General features: G+C 39.0%; 1 protein-coding gene across 1 annotated transcript in view; it reads left to right on the plus strand.

Annotated features, from left to right (window-relative positions):
- Positions 1–1,695, plus strand: part of PSKH1 (protein serine kinase H1) — a 38,145-nt gene extending 36,450 nt beyond the window's left edge. The window contains exon 4 of the mRNA XM_063438248.1: positions 1,205–1,695. Within this exon, the coding sequence (XP_063294318.1) occupies positions 1,205–1,522 (318 nt within the window). The 3' untranslated portion in view covers positions 1,523–1,695. The remainder of the gene's footprint in view (positions 1–1,204) is intronic.
- The last annotated feature ends 9,516 nt before the right edge of the window (positions 1,696–11,211 follow it).

The following is an 11,211-nucleotide window of genomic DNA, read 5'->3' on the forward strand; positions in this document are numbered from 1 at the left end:
TAACTATTTATATAACCCCAACATATTTCACAGCGCAGGTAAACAAGACAGACACTAAATTCTAACAAACACGATTCACGTACAGGAACGGACCATGGAACTTACAATATAAATATAAACAGAATGCATAAAAAATAGTGACAGCGGGATAGATGATAAAGGAATTTAGAAGAAAATTAATAAATTGTCATACTATCAGATTATTTGCTCACTTTATTTGAAATGCTTTGATATTGCCATAAAAGTCTTGTTTTTAAGAGGTAAAATACAATAGAGGTAGCAGCAACTACAGTGGCATATGCAGTGGTGTATCCTGGTTTTGTGCTGACAAAACTCAGGCGCCACCCCCACCCAACCCAACCCTTGTTATTGTGTCTATCCGCATGTGTAGTTATTGTGTGCCACTGTATATCTGTATGCTTGCAAGTGTTTGTATCGGAGTGTCATTCTGTATCTGAATGTGTGTCATTCTGTGTGTCTATATCTGCATGTTTCTAAATGTGTGTCTGTGTGTCTGTATGTGTATCTGTCTGCCTGTGCCCTCCCCCGTGTATCTGTATGTGTGTACCTGCATATATGGTATTGTGCTTGTCTGCTTATCTTTGTGTCAGTGTGTATCTATGTATCTGCATGTGTGTCGGTTTATGCCTCTGTGTGTGAAAAATGAGTGCAGCCCACGCACACAAACATTTCTGCTAAACTGGCACACTGCAAAAAAACAACTTGGACACCGCTACACTAGAGGCTGTCTTAACCCTGCAATGGAGACATTGCAGTTTCTCTGAAATTGCAATGTTTGCAGCTGCAGGGCTAAGGGGACAAGTACACAGACCACTTCAATGAGATTAAATGGTCCGAGTGCCTATAGTGTCCCTTTGACAGAGAGTGCAAAAATATTATTTAGAGGAACCCCCAATATAAAAAGGCTCATAAACTAAATTTTTAAAAAAATCAATTTGCACAACATAATTGAAAAAAAATGACTGTCAGAACATTGTAAGAAAGAATAATACAAGGGGACATTAAAATCTTGTGTTATCAAAGCTTTTCAAATAGAGTGAGAATATATTCTCAAAACATCGCCTCTAATGGTCTAATTCCTCTAAAATTAAATATATCAAAATGTATCATCTATCCCTCTGTCTTATTGTTTATTTGTATCGTAACTAACTTTTTATATTGTGTTTTATCTTAATTTTTGCAGCCTTGGCCTAGTGTTTCGAATTTGGCAAAGGACTTTATTGACCGTCTGCTTATGGTTGAACCAGGAGAAAGGATGACTGCAACTCAAGCTCTAAAGCACCCCTGGGTAGTTAGCATGGCTGCCTCATCCTCAATGAAGAACCTTCACCGATCCATCTCACAAAATCTGCTCAAAAGAGCATCTTCACGCTGTCAGAGTACAAAATCTTCACAGTCGACTCGTTCTAGTCGCTCTACAAAATCAACAAAGTCACGGCGAGTAAGAGAACGGGAATTGCGGGAGCTTAATCTCCGTTATCAGCAACATTACAATGGTTGATGACTGCAAGCAGGATACATAGGATAAGTGTTTAAATACACAAAGTGCCTTCTCAACTTGCCCATCCAGGATTTTTTTTCTTTTTCTTTATAGCTTTTATTTATATTGCAGGCAACTCATTTTATACGTAACGGTTTCTATGTCCATTTGGTATTTATGAGAATTATTGTTTTTTTTAAAAAAATTTTTTTTATTTGTGCAGCTTTTCAAAGATTTTTACCGAAAGGGGCACTCTCTGAACCGTAATTATAGGATTGTTGTAGTTTTGGTGTGAGGGTTCAACTGCACTATTCCATGATTTAGTGTGAACCCATTTTGGAGTGGTTTGACAATGTTAGTTGAGTACTATCCAGCACCATTCTGCAGCTCCTTGGATAATGCAGAAATAACACTTCTGCATGATCCATATTAATCTGTCAAACCTTGGATGACAATGATAGCTTGAGAGAGCTGGTCATAGCCATCCAGCACTCTCAGCTCATAATTGCTTTTGTATGTTTTGTTTTAAGCTGGTGGGCTTAGCAACGAATAATGGAGAATGTCAAACCACTCCAAAACCATAGAAACATAGAATGTGACGGCAGATAAGAACCATTTGGCCATCTTGTCTGCCCAGTTTTCTAAATACTCTAATTTTAGTTCCTGGCCATATCTTATAGCTAGGATAGTCCTGTGCCTATCCCACGCATGCTTAAACTCCTTTACTGTGTTAACCTCTACCACTTTAGCTGGAAGTCTATTCCATGCATCCACTACTCTCTCAGGAAAGTAATTCTTCCTGCTATTATTTTTAAACCTTTTCCCCTCTAATTTAAGACTATGTCCTCGTGTTGTGGTAGTTTTTCTTCTTTTAAATATAGTCTTCTCCTTTACTGTGTTGATTCCCTTTATACAGTTGCAAGAAAAAGTATGTGAACCCTTTGGAATGATATGGATTTCTGCACAAATTGGTCATAAAATGTGATCTGATCGTCATCTAAGTTCCAACAATAGACAATCACAGTCTGCTTAAACTAATAACACCCAAAGAATGAAATGTTGCTATGTTTTTATTGAACACACCATGTAAACATTCACAGTGCTGGAGGAAAAAGTATGTGAACCCTTAGATTTAATACATGGTTGAGCAGTAATAACTTCAACCAAACATTTCCTGTAGTTGCAGATCAGACGTGCACAACGGCCAGGAGTAATTCTTGACCATTCCTCTTTACAGAACTGTTTCAGTTCAGCAATATTCTTGGAATGTCTGGTGTGAATCACTTTCTTGAGGTCATGCCACAGCATCGCAATCGGGTTGAGGTCAGGACTCTGACTGGGCTACTTCAGAAGGCGTATTTTCTTCTGTTTAAGCCATTCTGTTGTTGATTTACTTCTATGCTTTGGGTCATTGTCCTGTTGCAACACCCATCTTCTGTTGAGCTCCAGCTGGTAGACAGATGGCCTTAAGTTCTCCTGCAAAATGTCTTGATAAACTTGGGAGTTCATTTTTCCTTCGATGATAGCAATCTGTCCAGGCCTTGATGCAGCAAAGCAGCCCCAAACCATGATGCCCCCACCACCATACTTCACAGTTGGGATGAAGTTTTGATGTTGGTGTGCTGTGCCTCTTTTTCGCCACACATAGTGTTGTGTGTTTCTTCCAAACAACTCAACTTTGGTTTCATCTGTACACAGAATATTTTGCCAGTACTGCTGTGGAACATCCAGGTGCTCTTGTGCAAACTGTAAACGTGCAGCAATGTTTTGTTTGAAGAAAGAAGAAAAAAACAAAAGGAAAAGACCGTGTAGTTCACCATAAAGTGATAATAATAAAAAATGAATACAAACTGAGTATCATAGATGTATTCAATATGAATATCTATAGAGAAAAATATAGAAATATATAGTGTAATATGGTTAACACATATGGAAGGTGGGGGTGGTAGAGAACTCACAAAATCAAGATGAATTCAGGCGTATTTCCCCTTGATATGCAGGGAATAATAGCAATGGGAAGGACTTCCAGCGATGTAATTCTGGATGGAGAATGATCAATATTCCTTGCAATGTTGCAAATAAAAGACAGCTTGTCTCCACACCAAGGTGGTATCCATGCAAACCAGCCTGTTTTGTTTGGACAGCAGTGGCTTCCTCTGGTATCCTCCCATGAAATCCATTGTTGTTTAGTGTTTTACGTATTGTAGATTCGCTAACAGGGATGTTCGCATTTGCCAGTGACTTTTGTAAGTCTTTAGCTGACACTCTAGGATTCTTCTTCACCTCATTGAGCAGTCTGCGCTGTGCTCTTGCAGTCATCTTTACAGGACGGCCACTCCTAGGGAGAGTAGCAGCAGTGCTGAACTTTCTCCATTTATAGACAATTTGTCTTACCATGAACTGATGAACAGCAAGGCTTTTGGAGATACTTTTATAACCCTTTCCAGCTTTATGCAAGTCAACAATTCTTAATCGTAGGTCTTCTGTGAGCTCTTTTGTGCGAGGCATCATTCACACCAGGCAATGCTTCTTGTGAAAAGCAAACCCAGAACTGGTGTTTGCTTTTTATAGGGCAGGGCAGCTGTAACCAACACCTCCAATCTAAGCTAATTGGTTGGACTCCAGTTGGCTGACATCTCACTCCAATTAGCTCTTGGAGATGTCATTAGTCTAGGGGTTTACATACTTTTTCCACCTGCACTGTGAATGTTTACATGGTGTGTTCAATAAAAACATGGCAACATTTCATTCTTTGTGTGTTATTAGTTTAAGCAGACTGTGATTGTCTATTGTTGTGACTTAGATGATGATCAGATCACATTTTATGATCAATTTGGGCTGAAATCAACATCATTCCAAAGGGTTCACATACTTTTTCTTGCAACTGTTTATTTATATGTTTCTATCATATTCCCCCCCCCCCCGTCTAGTCTTTCCTCCAAGCTATACATGTTAAGTTACTTTAACCTTTCCCTTTAAGTTATATCCTGCAATTCCAGAACCAGTTTAGTAGCCCTTCTCTGAACTCTCTCCGAAGTATCAATATCCTTCTTAAGATACAGTTTCCAGTACTGCGTACAATACTCCAAGTGAGGTCTCACCCGTGTTCTGTACAATGGCACGAGCACTTCCCTCTTTCTACTGCTAATACCTCTCTCCCTATACAACCAAGCATTCTGCTAGCATTTCCTGCTGCTCTTTTACATTGTCTGCCCGCCTTTAAGTCATCTGAAATAATTATCCCTAAATCCTTTTTGTTGAGGTTAGGAATATACTATCAGATATTCTATATTCTGCCCTTGGGTTTTTACACCCAAGATACATTATCTTGCACTTATCCACATTAAACGTCAGTTGCCATAGCTCTGATTATTTTTCTAGTTTACTTAAATCATTTGCCATTTGGCTTATCCCTCCTGGAACATGAAACCGCCTAACCGAACACCGGTGGATGATGCCTATAAGTTGATAGCACCATAACAACTGTGGTAAAATGCAGAGGTTATGGTGCTTAGAGTGCCGTCTAAAAGACACAGTAAGCACCATAACCACTTCAGTGGATTGTAGTAGTGATGGTGTCAGGAGTCTCATTACTGCTGGATCTCTCCTGGAGCTATGCTTCACCTCACATCCTAACAATGCCTACAATGAATTTGGGCATTGATTGACTGAGAGCAGCTAGGGTATGCTCTCAATACCTCCACCATTTTTATCCTTTGTGGATAGGTTGAGCATTTAAACTAAATGGTGAATAAACTGTTCGTTAGTAATGGGGACCCAGTCACTTCAGACACCATAAGCACATATGTGTGAAGTTGTTATGGTTCCTACGATGTTCTTTTAAATGTTTGGATGCTAAGTTCAAAGAGAAGCCTTGTCATACACACCCACATTGCTAAAAAAAAAAGTGAAATAATGCCCTAATAACTATATATCTCCATGTATAGTTTGTACAGATTAGATCAAAGTAAAAAAAATTAAACTATGATAAATGTTAATGTTGTGTACTGCTCCGTTATTTCTGAACAGTGCTAGAAATTAACATTGTTATATATAACCTCTGTGCTACAGATAGTTATCTTTTCATATATTTTTATTCAAAGACTTACTTTTTCAAGTCTATTGTTATTCCTTGGGTACCTTCAGAATTATAAGCAGTGGCCACACATGTCATATTGGTACAAATCTATTACTATATGTATAATGATTTTAAATGTGGTGTGTTGAAAGAAAAAAAAAATCAGCTTTATTAAAGTTCTGCAGTGAGAATGAGGAAAATCGAATTTCATTTAAAAAAAGTTTTTCTAAATGTAAAATTTTATTTTTAAAGCGCTATAAAGTTCTCTACATTTACCCATGCATAATATTTAGCATTATTTTATATTGTACACCCAGTGAATGTGACAAAAATAACTCTAATATTTCAATACTGCTCAAGAATTTAACTCCAGATCAAATAAAGACTGAGTAGACTTAATTACAAGCCAACCCTTTAAAGTGCATCTCCAGGCAAGTCTTGTTACTGTGTGCTTGGCCTGGTGACCTGTTTAATTGTATTCCCACATCCTCAACTTCTAAATATGCAATTTTCAGTTCCTTGTTTTTGGGGGATTTTTCAAAAATAAATTTTAATTTAACATGGGGCAAAAAAGTAGAAGCCTTTAGAAAAGTTTCAAGATTGAAGTTCTTACCTTTGACCAAATAATCTTTCTTAATCTAACACAAGTTTTAAATAAATATGTGACAAAACACATGACTGTGTAATATTTGTTTGCCTATGCCATCTCAAAAGAATATTCAGACGGACTCATGCAACATTGCTAGACAAGTCTTGCAGGAGTGAGACTTGACCGGGCAGAGAATCGTGATAATGCCATCCAAACATCGTCCAGTGAAGGCTGTAACGCCAACAAAAGTTTGAGAGGTTAAAACTGGTGGTCTTGGGCAGTGCACCTCAACCCTCTCCTCAAGGCACACGTAACAGTCCAGGATTTTAGGGATTACCTGGGTTTGTCTAAGGTGCTTACCTTAATCACCTTAGACATACCAGGGTAATCCCTAAATCCTGGACCGTTAGGTGTGCCTTAAGGAAAGGGTTGAGGTGCACTGATCTAGGGAATCTACATCCATTGTCCATCATGTAGTGTATGGGGAAACTTGGGTAGAAGTGGTTAAAGATTAATCAAATTGGTAAGTGTGAATAACTCCTGCCATAGAAAACTTTCCAAAAAACGTTTGTGGGAGAGTAACTCGATGAGCCAAATCTAAGTTTTAAATTCAGAATTGGGGATGGTTAATTCTTCACAATACAGATGCTAGCTTCAGTTTAGAATGTCAGGCCAGGAGTCAGATTATACTGAATAATAGAGATCAAAATCTGAAAAATGTGCTTCCACATGTTTTGCCAACCTGATTTAGTGGTTATGGAGCCAGGATTGCTCTGGAACTGTTGCATTGTGTGTAGTAAGTAGTCAAACTTTTTTGTTTGTTTGCTTTTTGTTTGTTTGTAAGTATAGTGTGACAACTTACTAGGATCTTGCCAAGCGTAGAATTAAGGTAAAGATGGAAGCATTCTCTAAGTCCGTTATACTTCCTGGCCCTAAATTGGAAATTCATGTTGAATTTTAACTTTAGTTTAAAACCTTGTATGACAGAGAAACCATTATGAATTTAAATGTTAATGCTGAAGTCTCCAATAAATGGTTAATTCTTTGCTTGAGTGCATTCAGTTTCAGACTTAAGTCATGTAGACAAACTACTACCGGTACTACTACGACCATAAAGCTACTATGTCATCTCTCTTGAGCAATGCAGTTTATATGCTTTCCTATGGGTTGGATTTTGTACCTGGGTTTTTTTCATGGTAGAGCTGCTTGCTTACACGAGCTGGTAAATGTTATTGTGATATCAATACAACCACACCAGAAAATAATGTCATATCCACCCAAATCATGAACATTGCTGATTTGCAATACAACCGCACCAGAAAATAACGGCATATCCACTCAAATCATGCACATTGCTGATAAGCCACCCACAAATATTTCCTATTGTTTAACATCCCTTGGTTTGAAATATTGCAAGAGAAAGATGTATGAAATATAATTATTTTATCCCTGTTATAATTTTTAAGGGATTAACAAATCCAAAACTTGAGTTAAAATTATTCTTATTGACACTATTTTAAGTGCCCTAGAGCTGCAAAAAAAATAGATAATTTATTGGGGCTATAAACAGCTATAAACACAAGACACCATGAGGATTATTCACTAAAGTGAGAATAGTTATGAATTCAAAGTGAATTTCACATTTAATATACTTAATAAATAAATATATATATATATATATATGTATGTGTGTGTGTGTGTGTGTATATATATATATATATATATATATATATATATGGAATTGCCTCTATTGGAGCTTATTTCTTCAAATACACTGCACATTTTAGAAAAATGTTGCTGGCACAAACAGAAAAAAGTAATTGTACCAATTTGAAATTTGTGTTGCATTTTGACTGTATTCTGGCACTTTCAACCAATTAGATTGTAATTCACAGACCAAAAAAATACATAGAGGAGGATAAAGTAATTCGCTTAATACACATGCACACTGGTATAAAATACACCAGTTCATTTTTTTTTTATCATGCCAGGAAGTGTAATCAGAATATACTCAAAATACTGTATCAAGTGAGGAACACTTTATTTTGTGTGTATACACTTTATTGCCTAATTAGAATGATTTCCAAAATGTAGAATGTGGACACCTGTTCAAATGTTTGTGTAATTCAATTTTGCATTCAAATTCTTACTCTAACTTGTGTCCTTATTCTGTAAACATTTGTGCTTTGCAAAACACTGCCTAAAAGTACACTCCACTGCCCAAATAAAATTCCCGAAGTACGATTTAGCAGGACAGAAATAGCCTCCTCTGTAATCCATGTAATAAGTTGAGCGTCTGGCAATAAAAACATGTAAAATAAGTAATTTGTACTGGGTTACAACAGAGATGTTAAGATTACATCTGAACTGGTGGGGAAGGTATCCATTTATTTGAAAGCTTGTAGAATGCCATCGCTGAGTGAAACTAAATTAAATTAGAAAGTAGTCGAAAATAACATTTAACAACTTGTGCTGCTCAAATGGGAACCTGCACCATAAGCCACTTTTTTTTTTTTTTTTACTAAGGAAGAGCTCATGACTTTTACAATACTTCCTGAGGATGGAGGTAACCATCCATCAGAGAGCCTGTAGCATTTCATAGCTGCATGAGGAAAGATAAAATATAAGGTTTTCAAAAAGAAGATTAAACAACTGGTACTGCCCCACCGCCCCACCGCCCCCACATCAAAATAGCAGCCTGCAGACAGTTGACCTTCTACGAGAAGCTGTGCGCAACAGAGAAAGCACCTAAGGGTTTAATAACACTGCTGTATGCCCACCATAGCTCCGAAAACAGAGTGGTGCAGACTGACCTACACAGACCAGTGGGAGCGGGACCTTGGTGAGGTCCTGGAAGGAATTGAATGGCAGGAAATCTGGGAAGCAAACAAAAATACATCAATGTGCGTGATGCTTCAGGAGCAGTCATGGAAAACCATGTTCCGATGGTACACCACCCCAGTGAAGCTTTTTAGAATGCATACAATAAACACAGATGACTGCTGGAGGGGGTGCCTGTAATAGAGGAACGTACATACATATTTGGTGGGAATGCCCAACTATAAATAGATTTTGGAAATCGGTCGAGAACTTAGTGCAACAGATCTTCCATAGATCACCAGCTTGGTACCCTTGGGTCTGCCTCCTGAATAGGTCTCTGGAGGGGTGGACCAGGATGAAGCAAAAACTATTGAACAAGATCACATTAAGAGCATGTAGAGCGATAGCAACAGCGTGGTTGGCGCCGGAGGGACCGAGCTTCACCGAAATATTTTCTAGGATCAAAGAGAGCAGATTAATGGATGACCTAACAGCTAGGGTGAAGGGCACCACAGTAGCGTTCCAAAAAATATGGGAACCCTGGGATAACAGCCCATTGGGACAGGGAGGTGAGTGAGAGGAGCCCCATGAGGAGCCAGGAGACAAGATAGACAGTCGCCATAGACAGAGCCAATAGGAAAGCAACATAGTCACAAGCGTTAAGGACTGGCCGCCCCTGTTCCCCCGCCGTTCCTTTCTTCTCTTTCTTTACCTTTCTCTTTTCTTATCCCATGCTTTACATGGGACCAAGCGTATGCCAGATACAAAAGATAAGCAAAAGGGCGGTACAAGCACTGTAGATACAGGAGGTGAGAAAAACAAATGGTACAATGGCAGAAGTGCAAACTGGCAGCCGGTTATCGCTATCTTCAGCGTACTCTTCTAAAAATCCACCTTAGTTGACAGTAGAATTGAGCAGAGTAAAAAGATAATGTACTGAACTACATAACGTATAACAAAGTGGAATTGCACGACATGTACTATAGGCTTTTGCACAAGCCGATATGCTATAACGTTTGTCTTACTGTTTATGCCAAGTTAAAAAAATTAAAAATAAAGAATTAAAAAAAAAAAACTGGTACTGCTCAACTGGAGCCTGACACACTAAGTCACTAGAATATGGATGATTAGATCATAACATTAATAGGATCCCCAAACTGTCCTGGGAAATAAATGGGGTAATGTGTGGCAGATCCCAACAGTGAGAGGACTTGGTGGCTGTATGTGGCCCTGCTTTTGTCCGAGAGTCCTATGGGAGAATCAAGATTGCTTGGAGCGCCGTCGCCCCCTGAAGATTCTGAATTGGATAGGAAGATTTGCCATGGAGAACCAGCAACATGTGGGACGTTCAACAGATACATGATGTCATATGAGTTGAGGAGAGACGTGAATGACTGAAGTGACCTCCGCCCTGCCGGGGTTCTCGTGGACTGATCTGCGTAGATGGTAAGAGACATGTTCTCAAAGTTTTAAGGAGAGTGACCCTGGATAACATTCAAGACAGTTACCCTATCCTTGCACATCTGGAAGTGAACAACCAAGTCTCTTGGCACAGTAGCTGGAACTTTAACTAGCCTGGGAATATGGAAAAGACAACACAGCTACCATGAGGAGCCGCAGGAAATGCGGCAACTCCGCGTCTGGGATGTCTACCAAGATGTCCCTGATCTTGAGGTTTTTGCCGCATCTCAAATCTTCAAGTGCTGCAAATCGCTGTTCAAATTAAGTGTGCTGTTGCTGCATCTCTTACAATGATAGCTGTAGGAGCATAATTTGTTGGGCATGGTCACAGGAGTCCTGTTCCAGAGCCGCAATGTGACCTGTCAGATCTTGTAGATCCTTTCAGATAGTGACTACAGCTCGTAAAAACTCCTGTCTGATGCTATTGCAAGCCTTCCACTTCTAACCCAGCCCAGACTTTATGTGACTGTCCAATCATTGACTTCCTAATGCTGCTCAATGAGAAATCTTTGCAAACCAATTGCCTGCCTCTTGAATTTAGCACCACTGAGCTAAATAACCAAGAAGTAACAGGACCGGTTGTCTGACAGCCAGGGGGTGTAACAAGGTTAATTTATAAAAGTGCCTGTGAGGGAGCTCATGTACTCTGAGCGAGTACCTCCGCCAGTTTCACTTCCTTGCTGCCACAGGGGACTCTAGAGAACTTCAGACCCAGTTGCCGAAGGTTGACTGGGGTGTCTCTTGAAATCTTTCACTTGACCA

The sequence above is a fragment of the Pelobates fuscus genome, chromosome 12, assembly GCF_036172605.1.
Source record: "Pelobates fuscus isolate aPelFus1 chromosome 12, aPelFus1.pri, whole genome shotgun sequence".
NCBI classification, from domain to species: Eukaryota; Metazoa; Chordata; class Amphibia; order Anura; family Pelobatidae; genus Pelobates; species Pelobates fuscus.